This window comes from Bufo gargarizans, chromosome 9 (assembly GCF_014858855.1).
Source record: "Bufo gargarizans isolate SCDJY-AF-19 chromosome 9, ASM1485885v1, whole genome shotgun sequence".
In the NCBI taxonomy this organism is placed as follows: Eukaryota; Metazoa; Chordata; class Amphibia; order Anura; family Bufonidae; genus Bufo; species Bufo gargarizans.
In genome coordinates, this window is record NC_058088.1 from 190,427,989 (window position 1) to 190,452,798 (window position 24,810).

The following is a 24,810-nucleotide window of genomic DNA, read 5'->3' on the forward strand; positions in this document are numbered from 1 at the left end:
AAAGTATTCACCCCCCTTGACTTTTTTCATGTTTTGATGCCCCACAACCCGGAATTAACATGGATTGTTTGAGGATGTGCATCATGTAATTTACAGAACATGCCCACAACTTTTAAGGTGTTTTGTTTTTATTGTGAAGCAAACAACAAATAGGACAAAATAACAGAAAAAGTCAATGTGCAGAACTATTCACCCCCCTAAAGTCAATACTTTGTAGAGCCGCCTTTTGTGGCAATCACTGCTCCAAGTCTCTATGAGCAGTTGCCACATCTGACCGCTGGGATTGTTGCCCGTTCCTCCTTGCAGAACGGCTCCGGCTCCTTCAGGTCGGATGTTTGCGCTTGTGAACAGCAATCTTTACGTCTGACCACAGATCTTCTATTGGATTGAGATCTGGGCTGTGACTCGGCCATTCCAACACATTTACATGTTTCCCCTTAAACCCCCCAAGTGTTGCTTTAGCCGTGTGTTCGGGGTCATTGTCCGGCTGGAAGGTGACCCTCCGTCCCAGCCTCAGGTCACGCACAGAGTGGGGCAGGTTCTGCTGAAGAATATCCCTGTATTTAGCCCCATCCATCTTTCCCTCAGCTCTGACCAGTTTCCCCAGTCCCGGCTGCTGAAAAACTAGCAATATGCCACCAATCTCCCCGATTAGACAACCCCTTTGAAATTGCACAAATATAATCTGACATCAGCTACACGTATCGCCACTTTCATAAATAACATTAAATATAAAAAATGAAATTAGAATGGAGAACTGGGATCATCACAGATGGTACAACTTTCAGACCTATATGAATTTGATCTCCAACATCCAGTAACCCCCCCCCCCCCCCCCATCCTATTGCGATACTATACAGACTTATTGGTAACAGACTTATTGGTAAATTGTGTGGCCGCCGTCCCACAGAGATACAGATCAGAATATGGTGTCAGTTCCCGTTCCTCTATCTTTATGATGCGTCCGGCTCGCTGACTTTGATGGCAAAGCACCTTGGAAATATCCCGATGCTTCCATTGCAGTGACCCTCCAACCATTCTTCATTTACTGTCGGGGGGCAAAAAACATAGTAAACCACGTATTAACGGCAACATACAGTGATGTTCATGTAAACAGCACCTACCTAACCTCCTCTATCTGGTGACCTACAGAGCTGTCCATAACATGATTATTCCCGCAGCTCCCTGTATAGTGGTCATGCTCCGCCCCCTGGGCTTGGTATAGTGGTCATGCTCCGCCCCCCTGGGCTTGGTATAATAGTCATGCTCCGCCCCCCTGGGCTTGGTATAATAGTCATGCCCCGCCCCCTTGGGCTTGGTATAATGGTCATGCTCCACCCCCTGGGCTTGGTATAATGGTCATGCTCCGCCCCCTTGGGCTTGGTATAATGGTCATGCTCCGCCCCCCTGGGCTTGGTATAATGGTCATGCTCCGCCCCCGGGCTTGGTATAATGGTCATGCTCCGCCCCCGGGCTTGGTATAATGGTCATGCTCTGCCCCCTGGGCTTGGTATAATGGTCATGCCCCGCCCCCTGGGCTTGGTATAATGGCCATGCCCCGCCCCCTTGGGCTTGGTATAATGGTCATGCCCCGCCCCCTTGTATTTCAAGCCGTATACAGAACCCTCCCAGCACAGATGCTTTCCTTCTCCCATATTCTTATCACATAAACCAATCTTGTGACAGAAGAAAATGAAGGACCTGCTGCTTCTTCGAGGTCAGGTTCTCAAGCTTTTCATATCCGCAGGTGGCGCATACTGACAACCTGAGAGATTTCAGCTTGTACAAGGTTAGAGACCCACCCACAGGCGGAGGATAGCCGTTTTCCAGCAAGAAGACATTGAAAAGGGTTGAAAGTGTACTTTTGATGGGCAGGGGTGCAGAGTGTCAGACCCCTGCCAAAATAATACTCATAGCCTATTCTGAGGGCAGGTCATCATGTATTAAATGCCCTTCAGGGTCATTTGTTTGAGGATTGCATTATTACTCAATCAATTTTGGCAAAAAATCTATTTTTCAATTGATCTTTATTAAAAATTTCCAGCCGTTTCTGAGTTACAAGGGTTAAAAAATCAGTCTGTTTGCAAGCTGTGTCTTTCTGAAGCCAGTCAGAGCTAATGTAGAGGTCTCATAAACATTTTATAAAACCGATACAATACCTGTTTGAGGTCAGGAAATCAGAGGTAAGAACTACACAGGAGCCATCAGATGATGGGATTAAAAGAAAACAGATGGTGGCAGCTTGCAAAAGGACAGATTTTTTTTTAACCCTTGTAACTCAGAAACGGCTGAACATTTTTAAGAAAGCCCAATTGAACAAAATGATTTTTAGCCCAAATGAGTAAAATGCAATTATGAAAAAAAAAAAGCCTTTAAATACTGGAGAACCCCTTTAAGGAAGCACAGTAACTATGGAAAATCTTGGAAGTAATTGTTACCTTCTGAGAAGATATCAATGACGTTATCCTTTTTAAAGGGCAGATCTTCTGGTCCTTCGGCTGTGTAGGTGTGGATGGCTTTCATGCGATAGAGGATGGGCCTCCCCACGCAGTGATGGGCGTCCTGCACAGAGCAGCAGTCAGTCAGTACTGTTATATTTACAAGATTTGGTACTAATTTATAGGAGCTGTCCAAGATTAGAAGAAAATGGCTGCTTTTTTCTTGAAGCAACCCCACACCTGTCCATGGGTTGTATCTGGTACTACAGCTCAGTTCCTTCAAGTGAATGGACCTTAACTGCAATACCACACACCACCTGTGGGACGATGTGGCACTGTTTCTGGAAGAAAGCAGCCCTCTTGTTCTATACCTGAACATACTAGAATCCTTTACCTTACAACACAGCATCAGTCTGTTGTTCTTCGCTTGATTCCACATCCCCCGTAGGTCTCCATCATTCTTCACGGACGTCAACTGGTTACCCTCAATATCCCTGTAACTGCAATACATTTTCAATTATGTTCCTTCGGTGCTATGGAAGAACCTACCAAAAATAACTACTTGCTCACTGTTACCCATTACATCCCTGTAATTAAGTACATAGAATACATTAGCCTGGTGTTATACTCCAGAGCTGCATTCATAATTCTGCATGACAGCCTTCCTTGCTTTTTCAGTGTCTGCATTGAGCATGCTCTTGTTATTTTCAGTCTTTATATCAGGGATTTAGAGAAATCAATGTCATGTATGTAGACAGTAACTCCACTAGCAGAACAGTGAGTGCAGCTCTGGCGTATAATACAGGATGTAACTCAGGATCAGTACAGGATAAGTAATGTATGTACACAGTGACTGCACCAGCAGAATAGTGAGTGCAGCTCTGGCGTATAATACAGGATGTAACTCAGGATCAGTACAGGATAAGTAATGTTTGTACACAGTGACTGCACCAGCAGAATAGTGAGTTCAGCTCTGAAGTATAATACAGGATGTAACTCAGGATCAGTACAGGATGAGTAATGTATGTACACAGTGACTGCACCAGCAGAATAGTGAGCGCAGCTCTGGAGTATAATACAGGATGTAACTCTGGATCAGTACAGGATAAGTAATGTATGTACACAGTGACTGCACCAGCAGAATAGTAAGTGCAGCTCTGGAGTATAATACAGGATGTAACTCAGGATCAGTACAGGATAAGTAATGTATGTACACAGTGACTGCACCAGCAGAGTAGTGAGTGCAGCTCTGGAGTATAATACAGGATGTAATGTAATGTATGTACACTAAGTATAAAAATAATACAGAAGACTGTGAATTGCATGATTTACCTAAGTTGGATGTTCATCTGTTCCCCATGCTGTTTCAGTTCCTCCCTGAGGAGGCGCTGTAGCTCCTGGTAGGTGATGTTTTTGCTCACTGATAAATCTACCGTGAACTCTGTGTGCACCTGCAGGGCGATAACGTCCTCCTCCGCTTCATTTACCTTCACTTTGTCAGTCCCTGTAATTTCCTGTGTCAGAGAATAAAACATTACAGTGGATGAAATTCAATGCAGTCAATGGAGAACGTTAGCAACACAAACAACTTCCAATTGTCAACTTGCAAAATTAGACATAAGGATCTTGTCCATGGGCTGTGACTGGTATTGCAGTTCAACACCAATCATGTCATAGGAACTGAGCTGCAATACAAAACATATCCTACCGACAAAGGTGGCGCTGTTTCCAATTATGGTAATTCCTCAAGAAAGCACAAAACTGTCACAAAATGTCTCTCCCTAATAGAGGACCTTTAAACATCTAGTATGGTTCCCTCACAAGCTGAGTAGATCCTTCACCTTTTTGGCCTCCTGGTTGACGGGTGCACAGTTTTGTAGAGTGACGACCATTTGTACTCTCTGAAAAGGTCTAGGTAGGTCGGCTTCCTTGATCATGGTAGGTGACGTCATCTCCAGTGGTCCAGGGTGGATGGTCGTCTCCCCTGATTGTCCTTCTCCTGAAGGAGCACCCCTCGCTATCTCATCCTTATCTTCTGCATGGACTATGGTGGCCACCACCTGTTCGTCTTTCGAAGGAACACCTGGATCTTCTCTTAATGGATTCTAGATATGGAGGCAGATGTTACCGAGACATGAAATATAACCTACCTGTGATCATGTGATCATTTCTGCTCCAAAACATATATATATACCTCATTGGGTACTGGTTGGTCAGCCGTGGGCCGTGGTGGTACTTGCTGAGATGGTAGCGCGTTACCTACAATAGACAGCAATTACCTATACTGTATAATACCGTACTGATGCCCAATCTTCTACCACCATTGAGGAGAACACCATCTTTCCAAGTCATGCATGAAGATTGCCCAAGATGATATACCTCACTTATGTCTTGGTGGGCAATCATTTCTCCTTGTGGAGAGCACCACAGCTGGCATAGGGCGTCCTATAGGCCATGCAATACTCTCTGGGAAAAAGAATAGGCAGATTAGCTCAAGCCGTCTCTTTAGTGCCACCTAGTGGAGGAACCTACCCTGAACACAACTTTATTTCTCTTGGAAATGAACTAATCTGCATACATTTTTCCCAGGGAGCATTGCATGGCCTATAAGACTCCATACCCAAGCTCTGGGGCTCTCCTCAAGGAGAAACAGTACCCAATAGAGACCTACAACAAAGACCTCGCACCTAGCAATGTGCCGATAAGGGGCAACCCCCCCCCCCCCCCCCAAAAAACAGGATTATTATTATTTTTTTAAGAAGGCTCTTAGTTTGATTTATATCCTGAGTTATGTTGTGAGGTGCAGACATGGACTATAGGGAAGCTACGTCCACTAGGTGGCACTACAGAGGCGGCTTTTGTTCTTTTGGAAGTGAGCTAATCTGCAATATGAGATGCTTCCAATAATCAAAAATACTTGTCAGCCTAATAGAAGGGGCTTAATGGTGGGGGAGGGGTTTAGCACCCACCAAATGGGTCCCCAAATTGCCATTTAGCTTTAAAGCACCGGTAGGGAGTTCTCTAAATATTCTGTCCATAGCTCACCTGCAGCCTTTGCATTGGGTCTGGTGGGCGGCATCTTCGTGGGGGGCAGCGGAATCCCATTATTAATTTTCTATTTAGAAAACAAATACAAAAATTGTTTCTTCAATGAAATCCTTAAAGGGGTAATTCGAGATTCTGATATTGATAACCTATCCTCAGGATAGGTAACCAATATCAGATCGGACCCCCGCCAATCATCTGTTTGACAAAGGCCGCAGCGCTCACCGGATCTTCATAGGCCAGTGACGTCATGGTCACATGGTCTAGGCAGAGCTCGATCTCATTCCATGGGCCTGGGCTGTAATACCAAGCACAGCCACTAACCAATGAATGGCACTGTGCTTGGTAAGCGGCGCCGTTCACTCGAGTGTCGGTCATGACCTATATCATAATCTCAGAAAAAACTTTAAAAATATGGCCGCTTTCTTCCAAAAACAGCGCCACCGCTGTCCGCTGGTTTTGCGAGGTATGGCAGCTCAGTTCCATTGAAGTCAGTGAGGCTGAGCTGCAATACCACTCCCAGGTGGTGGCGCCATTTGCTTTCAAGAAAGCAGCCATAATTTTTGTAATCTTGGACCCCCCCCCCTTGAAATATTTAAAGGAGAACGCGCAATGTGATGTAGTTACCTTCATATCTACTTTAGGTGCATCCACTGGTTCCAAAAAATTCGTTGGAATTAGAAATTTCTATGAAAGAGAAGTGAAAACCAAGAAAAATCGTAAACTTTATAGCAGAGAGGTTGTCACTGCCCCGCCCATTTTTTTTGTTTTTTTCCCAGTTTTAAGCACATATGCATGGCACCTACTTGCCCGTCATGGATGGCTGTCGCCCAGTCTCCATGTTTATTCAGAACGAACAAGATGCTGTTGGCCTTCACCGCCACCTCCCCAGAGTTTTCAGGATAGTAATGGACCATAACGCGGTGGTATCCGGCATCCCGACCTCTGCGAGGGCCACAGGACAGGAACGGTCACAGGTTAGGACACAGTTTTTAGTTTTTTTTTTGCAAAATCCTAATTATATGTATCAAGGAACAGAAGACAAAGGACTTACTGTATGGCTTCCTGGCACGGCTGGTAAAAGCCCGGCTTCTGCAGAGAAGAGATTTCCAAAAAGTTGACTACTCTGTGCGCACACGGCAGACGTCTGATAATTAGAGATGAGCGCATTTCATATTTTGAAATCCGTTCACGCTTCGTTTACTGGTAAAAGGTGAATTGCGTTATGGATTCCGTTACCACGGACCGTAACGCAATTCTATGACGGAATGCATAACGGAAAGGCATTCCGTCAAAATAGAAGTCTATGGGCTGAATAACGGATCCGTCCCGTTTCCATTGTGCAGGGGGGAGTCCTCTCCTGCATAACGCAAACCGGACGGATCCGTTTTGCAGCCCATAGACTTCTATTAAGATGAATTGCATTATGGTCCGTGGTAACGGAATCCATAACGCAATTCACCTTTTACCGGTGTAATGAATCGCAAACTAATTTCGTAACCGGAAATTCGCTCATCTCTACTGATAATCCAGAAATTGGAAACTCCGGATTAGCAGATTACATCATTTAAGCTCCAGGGTCCTTCAATTACGACTTACCTGGGGGCGGAGGGGCTCGAAACCACTGTACTGATCATTGGGAACCACTGATGAGATGACCTGAGGGATCAATTATGGAAATTAGAGAGGATTCATGTCTTCCAAAGCCTAATGGGGCATAGAGAAGGGGGTTCAAGGGCCCCACGCTCACCTCCATGGGGTATAGAACAGTGGAGTGGAAAATTTACTTTTCTGGTATTGCAACAATGCCCATGAGGGCGCCGCTGCACAGGGGCCAATGGGAATCGGGGGTGGTGATAGGGTAGTAGCTGAAGTGCCTAGGCTGCACTGCTGAGATGGAAGTGGGGCTTAGCGGTGCAATGGAGGAGGAGCTTAGCAGTGCAACCGTGCTTGGGGCCTCCTGAAACGCCAAATCCACCCATGGATGGAGATGAATGGGCATGTGCGCAGCATTCTGTACTATCCAGGGGTGTAACTACCATAGCGGCAGACCATGCGACTGCTATGGGGCCCAGGGCAAGAGGGGGCCCAGTCTTGGTTGGGATCATCTCCTCTTCTACTGGGGGTAAAAAATTGGTCAGGACTTGGCCAAAGGGTCATCGAAAAGGGTTTAGGCGGAAACCCTTCTGTCCTGTGTGGGGGGCCTGGTTTGATCCTTACCCTAGGGGCCCTTACTTCTTTATGTACGCCACTGGAACTATCCTTCACAATGCAATTTGTAATCCAACTTTTAAGTGACCGATCATGGGGTGCACCACCAATGAGGCCAGGTGAGGCGGTCGCCTTAGGCAGCACCAGATGTCGGCAAGAGGAGGGCAGCGGAAGGGCCATGGGCAATGAGCACTTTCATTGTGGCATCGGGGTTAGGTTAAGAAATTGGTATTGGGGGGGGGCGCCGTTTCGGTTTTCACCTCAGCAGCAGAAAGGCTAGGTGCACCCCTGATCATGAATGATTGAGGGTGAAGACTGGTTCACCCTCACCAAGGTAACATACTGTATGTTCCATGTTGGGTGGAATTCCACTTTACTGTTCTATCAGGGGCCAGCTGTTCCGTCCCGCCGTAAACAGAATGCACACGGACATCATCCGTATTTTTTGCGGACTGCAAAATACTGAAAAAGCCATATGGTCGCGTGCAAGAGGCCCTAAGAAGAAGCCTTCATCCGGAAGTAGCAGATCCAGCTTGACAGGTCAGAAGGTTCGGGTTAGGCCCTCAGGTTGACTCACTTCCGGTGGAATGTTCGTTGCTCACCTTTGGTTTGCCCAAGAAATCTTTGGAATTCAGCTGCTCCACTTCCTGCTTTCGAGGCCTGAATATCTCCCCATCCGGTATGTGCATTGGCTGAAGGAGATGTTGACTCTGCAGGAAGAAGACACAGTGATTTATTATTTACTTGTGGTCATGGCTACGGCCAAGAGGTATCCGAAGAACCCTAGGGAGAAAACAACGGGAACAACCTAACCCAGCCTGTGAGTGAGGGTGTGGCTCGTATATGAAGAGCCTCCGCCCCTCCCACAAATGCAGGCTGACTAATCAGCCTTACCAACATGTGAAAAGCTGAGAGGACTCATAGGCCCTGATTTATCAGACCTTCACTTCAGAATTCAGGTGTCAAAAAGTCACAAAAATAGGGCTTTTGTGACTTTTTTTTGCACTTGCTTGCGCAAAAAAAAACTCCATGTGGGTGGATAAGTGGGGGTGGTAAGCTATGTTAGATAGTTTCACTCCAAATTTATAATTGAGACTGTAAAATAAAATAAAAAATAAAAATAAAAGTCCCCAAAAATTTACAATCTCTCTCCAGGAGGAGGGTGGAATAGGAAAACTGGAGGAGCTTCTCTAGACAAAAGTGTTAGGTCTGAGGATAAGGCCTCATGCACACGACCGTTTGTCGGGTACGCAGTTTTTGCGGCTCGGGTGTGGACCCATTCACTTCAATGGGGCCGCAAAAGATGCGGACGGCACTCCGTGTGCTGTCCGCATCCGTGGCTCCGTTCCACGGCCCCGTTAAAAAAATACAACCTGTCCTATTAAGAATATGCATTTACATTCCTGGCGCCCGTTCCGTTCCGCAAATTGCAAAAGGCAACACAGGCTGCTTCCGTTTTTTGCGGATCAGCGGTTTGCGGACCGCAAAAAACTGCACGGCTGTGTGCATGAGGCCTTACAGGCATTCTCTATGAATGGACACGGGAGCAGGAAAAACAGGGTTTCCCTATGAGTAAGCAGGAGAAGAAGGACTCACTGGCGTTCCTTATGACTGAGCAAAGGCAGCAGGAATAACAGGATTTCTCTATGAGTAAGCAGGAGAAGAAGGGTTCACAGGAGAAGCAGAAGTAGCAGGTTTTCTTTTTTGGTTAGCATATACAGGCTTGCTTTATGAGTAATCAGGTGGAGAAGGACTTCTAGGCTTTCTTTATGAGTGAACAGGGGGACTCGCATGCTTCTTTTATGAGTCCTGGCAACATTACAGCAACTTTTTACATTAATAAAACTATATATCCCAGAGCTCAGTGCCCCCCTATCCTTTTTTCCCCATTATATAAAGGACTGACAGATTTTCCAATATTTAAAAAAACTCGACCATGTTATAGCATAATCCCTAGACCTGTTTGTGACAGGATGTGTCTCTGTTAGGAGAGCTGGTCAATTTACAGGGTTTGTCCAGAATTAGAAAAAACATGCCTGGGTTTTCCTGAAACAGTGCCACCTCTGTCCACAGGTGGTGTGTGGTATTGCAGTTCAGCCCCATTCACTTCAATGGAGTGGAAATTCAGATATCAGATTCAACCTATGCACAAGCGTGGCACTGTCATCCATGTTTTTTCTTTAACCATGAAATGTACTTACCCGAATCTGAGCCTGGGCAGCTTCAAGCTTGGCGTTCCTGATTTCCCCTGGCAGCCGCGTGACAGCCTCGTCGATCTTCTGCTCTGCACTCTCCCATTTTCCCAGGTAGCAGAGTATAACCGCTGTGTTATATAGCACCTGTGCCAAACACAACAGGGTCATATGCAATGGTCAGTACTGACCCCCTAGAGGTCAATCTGGGTATTGCTAGATCAATGCCATCTCTTGAGATGCCCACCTACCTCCCAGGCATAAAGCAGGTGGTGCAGACCCAGCTGTTTGTAGTCTATAACGCTGTTGTTTCTGAGCTGGGCCATCGCCATGTGGCAGTCAGCCAGGGCCTTCTCATACCTGGTGAGGAGAGTGGTTACAGATCAGGTCAGTGGGGAACACAAACTGCACCAATATTTGCACAAGCCACCCCATACCTATTGCAAACCACCCCATACATACAGAAGTACGTGCCCTACCAGACAACTGCTAATAGTGCAATCCCCTACTATTCGTTTTATCGCCCCAAAATGGCAGTTGCATGCAAACCAGTACATGGACGTACCTCTCCAGCTTAAAATGAACATAGCTCCTCTGGAAGAAGCCAACAGCCAGGCACGGGTCCTTAGTCACAGACTCACTGTATGACTGCGGAGAGAGACATAGAAGGGGTATATGAATATATTAAAGCAGGCATGCTCAACCTGCGGCCCTCCAGCTGTTGCAAAACTGCAACTCCCAGCATTCCCGGACAGCCTACAGCAGGGCTTGATGGGAGTTGTAGTTTTACAACAGCTGGAGGGCCGCAGGTTGAGCATCCCTGATGGAGTTGTCCAGCAGGATCGGAAAGACATGGCTGCTTTCTTCTAGAAACTGTCCATGGGTCGTGCCCGGTATTGCAGCTCAACTTCATTACAGCGAATGGGACTGCATTGTAATACCACACACAACCTGTGGACAGGGGTGGCGCTGTTTCCTGAAGAACACAGCCATCTTTTTCTTTTTTTTTTCTCCTGTAAAACTGAGAGTATTTATTAAATGCATTCATTTGTGTCAGTTCTGTGGTGTAAAAAAAAAGTTGCAAATTTTAACACATGCCTTGCACAAAAATTAGCATTTTTTTTTTTACATTTTTATGACACATTTCAAAAAAAGTGGGAGAAGTTTAGCGTGAGGGGCAGGGCTTTCCATTGCTTTTTGGCGCATCTTACTTCATTGCACTACTGATTAAAATTATCGTATCGAACGACAATCTTAATAAATGACCTCCCCATCCATGTTATTTTCCTGCAGCTGCTGCGCCCACTACTAAGATCAAGCCCGATCGTATTGGCCATATTTCGGTAGCAAAATCGGGGGGGGGGGGGGGGGGGGGAATCTAATGGATACTTGTATTTTCCCCCCAAAAAAATCAGAATATTGTGGAGAATCTTTTAGTAAAACTTGGTGTTGTTCCTCTGTTGTTCCTCCTGGAAATGCAAAACGTAACCCGTTAAGAGGCTATTTTATGTGTTTTTCGCCTCCACCTTATGAGGATATTTTTTTATACGGTTGCTGCACCCAGTCATCTTTTCAAGTGTTCGTCGGTGTGTTTATGGCTTGTGATTGTCGGTAGATTGGAATGCTAATACTGGGAATAATGTGTCACAGCGAGACGAGGAAGTAAAGGCAGTAAAATAGTTCACGGTAGTTTCTGACCGCTGTAAAGTTGGTAAATCTGGTTAGGGGAAGTAGCTAATACTGGTAACATTAGGTTTAGTAAGAATTAGTCGCTGTGTAGCGCTACACCGCCGCGACCCCAGAATAACAAAAAATCTAGCAGGGTCCGATTTTTCATGATTCTGGGGTCATGGCAAACTTGCACGTTGCACTACGAACCCATTCATTTCTATGGCTGACCTGCTACACTGCCATACTTGGGCACAGCAGCCGTCACATGACCAGGGTCGCCGTGCAGCCTTAAAGGGAGGCTCCACTTTTGGAGACACTTTAAGGGCTCATGCACACGACCGTATTTTCTTTCCGTGTCCATTCCGTTATTTACTTTTTTGCGGACGGTATGCAGAACCATTCATTTCATTGGGTCCGCAAAAAGATGAAAAGTTACTCCGTGTGCATTGCGTTTCCGTATTTCCCTTCCGCAAAAAATAGAACATGTCCTATTATTGTCCGCATAGGACAGTTCTATTAGGGGCCAGCTGTTCAGTTCCGCAGAATACGGAATGCACACGGACGTCATCCGAATTTTTAGCGGACCGCTCTGTAAGGCCTCACACAGACCCAAGTGTTTGGGCCCATATTGTCACACTGCACCCATTGACAAGGGGTCGCAGGTCACACCTAAATACTGGAATATTTTGGGAATTTAAGACCAAGTGATTTTTTATTTCATTTTTTCTCCGTTAGCACTTTATTTTTTCCCAATTTTGGAGACTTTGCAGTATATAATTTATGGTCTGTGGACAAATTTTTATGATTTTTTTTTAGGGAGAGTTAGGGCTCATGCACACGTCTGTAGTTGTTTTTGCGGTCTGCAAATTGCGGGTGCGCAAAACACGGATACCGGCCGTGTACTTTCCACATTTTGCAGAATGGAAATACGGAGATGAATAGGACATGTTCTATTTTTTTGCGGGATTGCAAAAATTTTGGGCGGGATCTTTTGCTCCCCCATTGAAGTTATTAGGTCCGCATCCGATCCACAAAAAATGTGGATCGGAAAAAAAATAGGGTCGTGTGCAGGAGGCCTAATAAAATTTAAATAATGCATTATCTTTTGACAATTTTTTTTTCCATAAAAAGTAAAAGTTATGTTTTTCAATTTTTTATTTTTATTATATGTATTTATTTGCATATTTTTATTACATTTATTTATAAAAAAAAGTATTGCATCAATTTGTTATTTATGTTTTTAAACCTATTTATGCATTTATTATTTACCTGAATACATTTTTTTAATTATTTTTTTTCTGTATTTATTATTTATTTTTATTACTTTATTTTATTATTTTTATTATTATTATTTATATTAAATGTATTTATTATTTATTTATATTGAATATATTGATTTATGCATTTATAAGTTATTTCGTTACATCTATTTATGTATTTATATTTTCTTTATTTATACTAAATATATTTATTATTTATTTATTTTTATTGCATTTGATATAATGGGGGAATTAGAAGTTGCTGTCTTGTGGTCAGTGCTTTGGAATACATGTGTAGTATAGTGTGAAACTGACAGTCAAACTATTAGGCTACAGTCGTATTTACGGTCCGCGTGCGAACCGCGAAAAACGTGACCCATTTATTTCTATGGGGATGCAAAAAATGAGAACAACACATGGACTTGATCTGTGTTCTGTCCGCATACGTGTGGCTGTACCGCAAATTGTAGAACATGTCCTATCCTTGTCTATATCACGGACGAGGATAGGACTGCTCTACTGAGGGCCGGATGTTCCCTCCCGCAAAACGTGAAACGCACACGGCCAGCCTCCGTGTTTTGCGGACCGCAAAACGGACACGGTCGTGCATGAGGCCTTACACTAGTAACCGCAGTAACTCAAAGGAGTTTCTGTGCCTGTACTCGTGGTGAGCTCCATATCCAAGTCCTAACGAGAAGGGTCATTTTCTACAGCGTTACGACAAGATCTTGGCTTGCTGTCAGTGGATAGAAACATCACTATTTGCATCCTGATCATGTTTGACGGACACAGGTGTAGGGTTCGCGACGGCAGATCTGAGCTTCAACTGCACACCTGCTTCAACTGGACATGATCAGGGAAGGACTGATCCTATGCATGTAGATAAGGATGCTTCTATTCACTGACAACAAGCAGATATCTTAGAAAGGGCAAGGAATCAAAGCACAAAGTCTATTAGAAAGTTGCTGAACTTTTGATTAGACGCCGATTAACTAGACATGATCAGATTTCAACCTATGGATGTAGTTAAAGATGCTTCTATTCACTGACAGCAAGCAGAAATCTTAAAAAGGGCGCAGAATCAAAGCACAAAGTCTATAAGAAAGTTGCTGAAACTTTGATTAGACCCCGATTAACTGGACATGATCAGATTTCAACCTATGGATGTAGATAAGGATGATTCTATTCACTGACAGTTAGCAGAAATCTTGGAAAGGATGAAGAATCAAAGCACATAGTCTATTAGAAAGTTGAAGAGCTTTAGACCAGACGCTGATTAACTGGACATTATCAGATTTCAACCCATGTATAAAGATAAGAATGCTTCTATTCACTGACAACCAGAAGAGATCTTAGAAAGGACACTGAATTGAAGCACAAAGTCTATTAGAAAGTTGCCAAACTTTTGATAAGAGGTTGAGTAGCTGGACATAATCAGATTTCAACCTATGGATGTAGTTAAGGATGCTTCTATTCACTGACAGCAAAGAAATATCTTAGAAAGGGCGCAAAACCGAAGCACAAAGTCTCTAAGAAAGTTGCCAAAATTTTGATTAGGCACTGATTAACAAGACATGATCAGATTTCAACCTATGGATGTAGATAAGGATGATTCTATTCACTGACAGTTAGCAGAAATCTTGGAAAGGATGAAGAATCAAAGCACACAGTCTATTAGAAAGTTAAAGAGCTTTAGACCAGACGCTGATTAACTGGACATTATCAGATTTCAACCCATGGATGTAGATAAGAATGCTTCTATTCACTGACAACCAGTAGAGATCTTAAAAGGACACTGAATTGAAGCACAAAGTCTATTAGAAAGTTGCCTAAATTTTGATAAGAGGTTGAGTAGCTGGACATAATCAGATTTTAACCTATGGATGTAATTAAGGATGCTTCTATTCACTGACAGCCAGCAGAAATCTTAGAAAGGGCGCAGAACCGAAGCACAAAGTCTCTAAGAAAGTTGCCAAAATTTTGATTAGACACCGATTAACAAGACATGATCAGATTTTAACCTATGGATGTAGAGAAGGATGATTCTATTCACTGACAGCCAGCAGAAACCTTGGAAAGGAGGAAGAATCGAAGCACACAGACTATCAGAGAGTTTCAGATATTTTGATTAGAGGCCGATAAGTAAGATCTGTGGGACGGTACCTGCAGGGCGCTCAGGAAGTCTTCTTTCAGGAGGTGAATGGAAGCAATGTTGAACCAGATCTTTGAAGGAGGATCCTCCATACTGGTGAAATTCTTCAAGGCCGCGTCCAAGTCGTTCTTCTCCGCCGCCAGGACGCCATGGTGCCAGCATTTAACCAGATCCTTGTAGGGCATCCTGTTCTACCTACGACAAACCGACCGCAGAGAGGGAATGAAGAGGACGAGGCAGGTGCGGGCAGGAGACGCGAGGTGTCTATCAGGAAGTGCCTCCGCTCTCGCCTCCCTCCCTCGGATTCCAATCCTGTCCCTGAAAAAAAATAATAATGACAGAGCTCGCCCTTTAAGTTCCTGACTTGCATCATTGTGAAGCAATAGGCACCTGCCTGTTTACCTGAAAAGACGACTTTGTGTCCTGCCTCTCAGATCACGATATCACGTTCGTCACGGAGTCGTGACTTTAGCCAAATTACCCGTAATTACTTCATAGAAACCACAGCGAGCCTTCCTGTTTAAAGGGGGTGTCTGGTTTATAAGGTATGAAAGGGGCAGCAGGTTCCTAACCTCCATCAAAGAGCGTCTCCCTCTCTGGAGGACCCAGCACGTCCACAGCCCATTCATTTTGAGGGGCAACGTGTAATACTTCATTTCTCCTTTGATGGCGCTGTACGTAAAACTGAACACCATAGATTACAACTAAAGCTAGCCATATACAGTACAGACCAAAAGTTTGGACACACCTTCTCATTTAAAGAGTTTTCTTTATTTTCATGACTATGAAGGCATCAAAACTATGAATTAACACATGTGGAATTATATACATAACAAAAAAGTGTGAAATAACTGAAAATATGTCATATTCTAGGTTCTTCACAGTAGCCACCTTTTGCTTTGATTACTGCTTTGCACACTCTTGGCATTCTCTTGATGAGCTTCAAGAGGTAGTCACCTGAAATGGTCTTCCAACAGTCTTGAAGGAGTTCCCAGAGATGCTTAGCACTTGTTGGCCCTTTTGCCTTCACTCTGCGGTCCAGCTCACTCCAAACCATCTCGATTGGGTTCAGGTCCGGTGACTGTGGAGGCCAGGTCATCTGGCGCAGCACCCCATCACTCTCCTTCATGGTCAAATAGCCCTTACACAGCCTGGAGGTGTGTTTGGGGTCATTGTCCTGTTGAAAAAACATGATGGTTCAACTAAACGCAAACCGGATGGAATAGCATGCCGCTGCAAGATGCTGTGGTAGCCATGCTGGTTCAGTATGCCTTCAATTTTGAATAAATGCCCAACAGTGTCACCAGCAAAGCCCCCCCACACCATCACACCTCCTCCTCCATGCTTCACGGTGGGAACCAGGCATGTAGAGTCCATCCGTTCACCTTTTCTGCGTCGCACAAAGACACGGTGGTTGGAACCAAAGATCTCAAATTTGGACTCATCAGACCAAAGCACTGATTTCCACTGGTCTAATGTCCATTCCTTGTGTTCTTTAGCCCAAACAAGTCTCTTCTGCTTGTTGCCTGTCCTTAGCAGTGGTTTCCTAGCAGATCTTCTACCATGAAGGCCTGATTCACACAGTCTCCTCTTAGCAGTTGTTCTAGAGATGTGTCTGCTGCTAGAACTCTGGGTGGCATTGACCTGGTCTCTAATCTGAGCTGCTGTTAACCTGCGATTTCTGAGGCTGGTGACTCGGATGAACTTATCCTCCGCAGCAGAGGTGACTCTTGGTCTTCCTTTCCTGGGGCGGTCCGCATGTGAGCCAGTTTCTTTGTAGCGCTTGATGGTTTTTGTGACTACACTTTCAAAGTTTTCCCAATTTTTCGGACTGACTGACCTTCATTTCTTAAAGTAATGATGGCCGCTCGTTTTTCTTTACTTAGCTGCTTTTCTCTTTCCATAATACAAATTCTAACAGTCTATTCAGTAGGACTATCAGCTGTGTATCCACCTGACTTCTCCACAAGGCAACTGATGGTCCCAACCCCATTTATAAGGCAAGAAATCCGACTTATTACACCTGACAGGGCACACCTGTGAAGTGAAGACCATTTCAGGTGACTACCTCTTGAAGCTCATCAAGAGAATGCCAAGAGTGTGCAAAGCAGTAATCAAAGCAAAAGGTGGCTACTTTGAAGAACCTAGAATATGACAAATTTTCAGTTGTTTCACACTTTTTTGTTATGTATATAATTCCACATGTGATAATTCATAGTTTTGATGCCTTCAGTGTGAATCTACAATTGTCATAGTCATGAAAATAAAGAAAACTCTTTGAATGAGAAGGTGCGTCCAAACTTTTGGTCTGTACTGTATATTAGATGTCTATTGGACTGGCAAGTCTCCTCCTGACAGTAGAGGTTGTGGAAGGAAAGGAAGGGGCTGTTAGATTTGTACATGGGGGAAAAAGGGGGATTCTTGAAATAACCCCTATAAAAATGTCATTAAAAAACAAAACAAAAACATTGCAGCTCAGCTTCATTGAAGTAGATGTAGCTGAGCTGCAATACCACACATAACCTGTGGACAGGTGTGGCGCTGTTTTCAGAATAACCTTGGAAAACCCCTTAAAGAGTGTAATGTTTTATTTTGTAACACAAACAGCGCCTCACATCTCAGTTTCCTGGACATGATATATGGGAACTGAATATTGGGGTTATCTACCGTAACACCTTATTCTTCTGTGGGGTTTTTTTTTTATGGAGTTGGCCTGTTTCCTGTAAAATGCATTTATAGGAGAGTTGGATGGGATTAAACATGGCGTCAGTCAGTGTCCCTCACAAGTAACATGTGACTAGGCTTTCAGGTAACTGCCAGGTATCTTACAGGTGAATAGTAGTGTATTGAGGAGAAGAACATATATACCGTATACACAGCATTACTTCCCACATCAGTATCTCATCAGATCTGTTAGTGTCTGTGTGTTGCTTGTTAGTTTTTTTTAACACTAAACTTTATTAACAACAGGACATCACCTAGAGACAGGCAGACACTTTACAAATCACCTAGAGACAGGTGCCATATAAATACAAACAAAACAGTGATATAGTTACTATAATAACCACAATAAAAAAAAGCGTGATTCCATCACTAGTCCTATTTACATGTCACACGGATGACCCCGCACATGTATGTGCCATACAACACTGCTGCCTACTGAATGTCAGGGGTTATATGATGTGGAGAATGTCACATGACTGATACCATGTTTTAGTTAGGGCATGGATACATTAGACAGGACTGATACATGGGCTATACCATTCTCCTGCATATAGCGGTCAACCGCCTGATATAAGGAAGGTGTGTATGCAGAATTTTAAATACATGTATATTAGAAAATTGGATGATTTCCTATTTTATAAACAAACAAAAAAAAAAAACTGGAATACCCCTTTAAGGATTCACCTGTTTTATGTGGATAAATAGGAATTGCTTTATAATGAAACCTCTGTTACAGAATTCACAGTAGGTGCCGTTGTGGGAAGGAATACGCCTCCTGCTATATCCCGCTTTCTCCAGCAGAGGGCGGATTTGTTTTTGTTTTCTTTTTTTTCTTGCATAATCAACAAGTTGATCTGCATTGAGACATATGTAGAATTTGCTTCAGGTTTTACACATTTAGGAATCTAGTCTGGGTCAAAATTTATTTAGAGGTCTGTGTTTTGGATTTATTTAGGGGTCTAGTCTGGATTTATTTAGGGGTCTGGTCTTTGGATCTGGATTTATTTAGAAGTCTCAGGTCTGGATATATTTGAGGTCTGGCCTGGGTTCTGGATTTCTTTAGGTGTCTCATATCTGGATTTATTTGGGGTCTGGTTTGAGTTCTGGGTTTATTTAGGGGTCTGGTCTGGGTTCTGAATTAAGGGGTCTGTATTTATTTAGGGGGTCTGGATTTTTTATGGGTCTGAATTAATGTAAGGGTCTGGTCTGGGGTCTGGATTTATTTAGAGGCCTGGATTTATTTAGGAGTCTGGTCTGGAGTCTGGATTTATTTAGAGGTCTGGTCTGGGTTCTGAATTAATTAAGGGGTCTGTATTTATTTAGAAGTCTGGATTTTTTAGGGGTCTGAATTAATTTAAGGGTCTGGTCTGGGGTCTGGATTTTTTAGGGGTTTGGGATTGGGTCTGGATTTATTTAGAGGCTTGGATTTATTTAGGAGTCTGGTTTTATTTAGAGGTCTGGTCTGGGTTCTGAATTTATTAAGGGCTCTGGATTTTTTAGGGGTCTGAATTAAAGAGTCTAGTCTGGGGTCTGGATTTATTTAAGGATTTGGTCTGGATTAATTTAGAGGCCTGGGTTTATTTAGGGGTCTGGTCTGGGGTCTGGATTTATTTAGCAGTCTGGTCTGGAGTCTGGATTTATTTAGAGGCCTGGGTTTATTTAGGGGTCTGGTCTGGGGTCTGGATTTATTTAGAGGCCTGGGTTTATTTAGGGGTCTGGTCTGGGGTCTGGATTTATTTAGAGGCCTGGATTTATTTAGGGGTCTGGGCTCTGGATTAATTGAAGGGTCTGGTCTGTGGTCTTAATGTTTTCATGTTTCTATAGAGTAGAGAGACGGCCGCCGTTGGCTTTGTGGGGTCAAAGATGTCTTGGCAGGAAACTCTGCAGCATTCAGGAGATGCTGTTATGGTGGTCTGGACTGGATGGAGCAGAAAAGGGAAAGATAATGTCTAAAATGAGAAAAGACGTCACTGGATTTACAGAGGAGCCGTTACCTCTCCTGAAGTGTCTGTTATAGGATATCCTTGTATCACTCATGAGATAACAATTCTGGAGAATCTTTAATTAAAACTCTTGTCATGTTCCTGTGTTATTCCCACTGGACATGTATGACTAAGGGCTCATGCACATGACCGTTGGGTGTTCCCTAATAGAACAGTTCTATCCTTGTCCATAATGCGGACAATAATAGGACAGATTCTATTATTTTGCGGGACAGCCTTGCGGACATATGGACACAGGACACCGAGTCATTTCCGTTTTTTGCGGCCCCATTGAAGTAAATGGTTCTGCATACGGGCCGCAAAAAAACTGACATGAAAAAAAAAAACATTTGTGTGCATGAGTCTTAAAGCCTAATTCACACGTCAGTGTTTGCTCAGTGATTTCCATCAGTGATTGTGAGCCAAAACCAGGATCGGAGCCTCCACAGACATAAGGTAGAGGGGAAAGATCTGCACCTCTTTTGTTTAGAGCTGCACCTGGATTTGGCACAAAATCACTGATGGAAATTACTGACCGAACACTGATGTGTGAATGAGGCCTAAGGTCTACGACTACGACACTACCAATTAATTTCAAAAATATAATTGAATCATTTAATAAAGATTCATTTTAGATAGTTCTACAACTTTTCAATATACTTTGTTTTACAATTCCTCTCCACTGTCAAGAGAATTGTTTGTAAACACCCCTCTAGGGGGTAGGTGTTTATATCTATGGCACTATTAGTTTTTGGGCTCTATGTGCATGGCACTGTTATGTTTGGACACTATGGTGGACATTTATCAAGATTGGCATTCCCACCCTGAGCGATCCCGTGTGCTCAGAAGGTGTGTCCTTACTGCTGCAGCTCCCTCCCTATCACAGATCAGAGGGTGTGTCCTTACTGCTGCAGCTCTCTCCCTATCACAGCTTAGAGGGTGTGTCCTTACTGCTGCAGCTCCCTCCCTCCCTATCACACCTCAGAGGGTGTGTCCTTACTGCTGCAGCTCCCTCCCTATCACACCTCAGAGGGTGTGTCCTCACTGCTGCAGCTCCCTCCCTATCACACCTCAGAGGGTGTGTCCTCACTGCTGCAGCTCCCTCCCTATCACACCTCCGAGGGTGTGTCCTCACTGCTGCAGCTCCCTCCCTATCACAGCTCAGAGGGTGTGTCCTCACTGCTGCAGCTCCCTCCCTATCACAGCTCAGAGGGTGTGTCCTCACTGCCGCAGCTCCCTCCCTATCACAGCTCAGAGGGTGTGTCCTAACTGCTGTATCTCTCTCTGTAACTGTCTTAGCTTTTAACAGTAGTTATGGCTGGTGGCAGCTGAAAGAACTATCTATCCATCACATATCTATCTATCTATAACACCCTAGAGTTGTGTTACTATATGTCTCTACCCCGCTACTTGCAACACGCCAGACCTGCAGGGTATAGCGAAGTGAGGTCACGGTTATGGGCAATCGAGGGTACTCACTATATTTGAAGAACCCTGGGCAGGCGCGTGGCAGTGAAGGAGAGGTAGACACGGTTCCTCTGGGGCACGCTCTGTATGTAGGGACCAGGCCTGATGGTGGATGAGGTGCCCTGGATGTTACAGGTATTTTGAGTGCCTGGGGCAAGGTCCCTGTTGGATTCGTGACGCCAGTGCCTTTGGACGGTGGCACGCCGGTTGGTAGTTGGAATGATGAAGGTACACAAGTAGAATAGTGAACCAAACGTTACTTTTACTGAACAGTTCAACTTTGTACAGCAGGTGGTCACACAGTCTTTCAATCACAGTTCCACAAGGGGCTTATTCACAATATGGCAGGCAATAATTATGCAAGATACGCAGAGGGTAACTTTACAAGCACTCAGCACCAGGTTGTACCTTTCCTCAGAAACAATGTACAGTGTCCTTTCTAGAACTCCTGCTCCGGCTTTATATCCCAAGGCCCGGATGCCTAAAGGGTGGCTTAAATCCTTGGTTACTCTATCTTCCTCTGGTATTAATTAAATCCTTGCTTTCCTTTCTATTTTCATCTGCCCATCAGGGTTACTTATCTTTCCCTGGAGTTTCCTCACTTGGCTGTTGATTGACTGTGGGTTTCTCCCAGGAGGTTGGGTCCTGCAACTGGGGTGACTTCAGAGCTAACTAAGGCTCTCTTGTTCTCAGGCGGCTGGAGCTTCTCACTAGCCTCCTGGACATCACTAGCAGCCAGGGCTATCCAGCCGCATGTCAGGAGCAGGCTTTCTAACCTCTGTCTTCTCAGACTCCTGACTCTGCACTAACACTAGTGATGTCCGGATCATGAACGAATCGTTCTTTTGAACCGATTCAGTTCACTGATCCGGAAGAGTCGGTTCCTCTGACTGAGCCGATCCGAGTGAAGCCGCTCAGTCAGATCAGCATAGGGGCAGCAGCAGGCAGTGAAATAGGAGCCTCCAGTGGACGCTAGCCCCGCCCCTCCCCGCCCTCCAACCAATCAGAGGCAGCCAGCACTGACTCCCAGCACAGGGGGAGTCGCAGGGACTCAGAGAATCGGCTGAGTCTATTAGTTAAAAGAATCGAATGAGTCACCGAGTCCCTGCCAGGCTCCCTGCTCTGCGGCTCCCTGTAAGTCCGTCCGGGGGGAAGGGGGGGCATTAGTCTAGCATGTAGCAGAGCTGTGTGTGTACAGGGTGCATGCAGCAGTGTAGCATCATGCTGTAGCAGAGCAGGAAGTCTGGTAGGGACTCGGTGACACGATTCTTTTAACTAAAACTCTCAGACAATTATCACAGTCTGCATTCACTGCAGCAGAGCTGTGTTTGCCAGGAGCCAGTCCCTCCTGACCTTCGGTTCACTTGAGAGCCGACTCAGCAAGTGAACCGAAGATTCGATGAGCTGAGCATGTGCGCATTAATCTTCAGTTCACTTGCTTCTGCCGGCTCATGAAGTGAACCGAAGATCCGATTCATCTGAAAGATCCGAACTTCCCATCACTAACTAACACTCCCTGTCTGGGCCTGGACATTTATACTAGGGGCTCCCTATCTCCCTCTAGTGTCTGGGATGTCTAACTACACCCAACTAGGCCCGCTGTTGCATCATACAGGGGTACATTGCATATAACAACACATTAGAACATACATTAAATGCAGAATTAAATATGACATTTCTGTTCCTTGTGAGTAGGAGTAACGCACACACCAATTGACCCTTGTGTAGTGCCCACCCCTACCTAGTGGGACACTACATACTATCTATTAAAGGGCTTCTGTCACCCCACTAAACTGATTTTTTTTTTTTGTGTACTTATAATCCCTATCCTGCGATATTGCTATACCTTATGTTATTAATAATTTTCGTTCAGTAGATTTTGCAAAAAACGTACTTGAATGATATGCTAATTACCTTTCTACCAGCAAGTAGGGCGTCTACTTGCTGGTAGCAGCCGCAGAAAACCGCCCCCTCCTCTTGTTGATTGACAGGGCCAGCCGTGATTTCCTCCTCCGGCCGGCCCTATCAGCATTTCAAAAATCGCGCGCCTGTGTTGATTCGGCGCAGGCGCTCTGAGATAAGGAGGCTCGCCTCCTCAGTACTCCCTCATTGCGCCTGCGCCGATAACATCACCGAAAAAGACGTCATCGGCGCAGGCGCACTGAGGGAGTGCTGAGGAGGCGAGCCTCCTTATCTCAGAGCGCCTGCGCCGAATCAACACAGGCGCGCGATTTTTGAAATGCTGACAGGGCCAGCCGGAGGAGGAGATCGCGGCTGGCCCTGTCAATCAACAAGAGGAGGGGGCGGTTTTCTGCGGCTGCTACCAGCAAGTAGACGCCTTACTTGCTGGTAGAAAGGTAATTAGCATATCATACAAGTACGTTTTTTGCAAAATCTACTGAACGAAAATTATTAATAACATAAGGTATAGCAATATCGCAGGATAGAGATTATAAGTACACAAAAAAAAAACAACTGTTTAGTGGGGTGACAGAAGCCCTTTAAGAGCCTTTACCTTGTGATCTGATATGATTTTGCTGATGTCTTCACAACTGTGCATTTAAAACTATGTTAAATGTAAATTTCCTTGTAATTTTCCATGTTCATCAGCAGGTGGCAGCAATGGATTGGTAAGGAGCTAGTTACAGTTCATTCCAGCTTAGCTCCCCCTCTGTGGAGGTGTGGACTGTTCCCGCATCCTGCAGCTTGGGTGGAGAAGGAAGTTAGGTTCAGTGTAGCCCACCCCCTGCTAGGGGTGTCTGTGTAAGGAGTCCCCCTGTATAGGGAAGAAAGCCAGGATCTTATCTCGGCTAAGACATTGATCATAATACCCAGTCTGAGCCCTGCAGCCTCAGTTGGATGACAAGAAAGTAGACAACCTCCAGAGTTTCAGGACGAAAGCATTCCCTGAGAACCTATCTGTGAGTAAAGTCCAGAGACCTAGGAGAAGCCATATTCCTCCTCAGCTAGTCAGTCCCCACTAAGCAGAAGATAAAGAGAAGCGCAGAAGATAAATTCCTGCCACAGTTTCAGAGCTACTAAGCAGACGTTATCCTGCAAGCTCCACATTTATAGTGCAGAAGATTTTTATTCCTGCCAACCATTGCCAAAACCTGCAAAACTGTATTCTGTTTGGATTCAAGTTATCTTCAGTAAAGAAAAGTTTGAACTTCATCTAAAGGTCTGGACATAATTTCTGCTGCAAAATTCCTCTATTACTCCTACTATCACTACACTCAAATTTGTTGCAAGTCCAGCCGTACTCAGGTAGGAGACACCGTTGACACCATTACCATACAGAGACATTATAGGACATTACACCACTCTGGTATTTCTAACCTGGGACGTGCGTTATAACACCTTGGGAGGGCCCTGGGGTAGTACCCTGCGCACGCTGCAATTGGCGTCACAAACAAACTATAGACTATCATCTACACCTGACCCAGTCATTGCATAATTTGACGTCAGCGTATACCCGAATCCTGCTCACTGCATTTTTATCTATATCTATCTATCTATCTATCTATCTATCTATCTATCACATATCTATCTATCTATCTATCTATCACATATCTATCTATCTATCTATCTATCTCATATCTATCTATCTATATCTCCTATATATTATCTATCTATCACATATCTATCTATCTATCTATCTATATGAAT

The 24,810-nt window shown here is 44.5% G+C and overlaps 1 protein-coding gene across 1 annotated transcript; it reads right to left on the reverse strand.

Annotated features, from left to right (window-relative positions):
• Nucleotides 1–145: 145 nt before the first annotated feature.
• Nucleotides 146–15,286, reverse strand: LOC122946555 (neutrophil cytosol factor 2-like). Its single transcript, XM_044306271.1, has 16 exons — nucleotides 14,980–15,286; nucleotides 10,452–10,534; nucleotides 10,138–10,246; nucleotides 9,896–10,033; nucleotides 8,297–8,404; nucleotides 7,083–7,142; nucleotides 6,538–6,575; nucleotides 6,290–6,428; nucleotides 6,111–6,170; nucleotides 5,484–5,553; nucleotides 4,633–4,697; nucleotides 4,280–4,543; nucleotides 3,771–3,952; nucleotides 2,833–2,938; nucleotides 2,439–2,562; nucleotides 146–1,048 (listed from the first exon to the last, which is right to left on the reverse strand). The coding sequence occupies exons 1-16, from the start codon at nucleotides 15,151–15,153 to the stop codon at nucleotides 954–956; spliced, it is 1,815 nt and encodes a 604-aa protein (XP_044162206.1). The 5' UTR covers nucleotides 15,154–15,286; the 3' UTR covers nucleotides 146–953.
• Nucleotides 15,287–24,810: the final 9,524 nt, after the last annotated feature.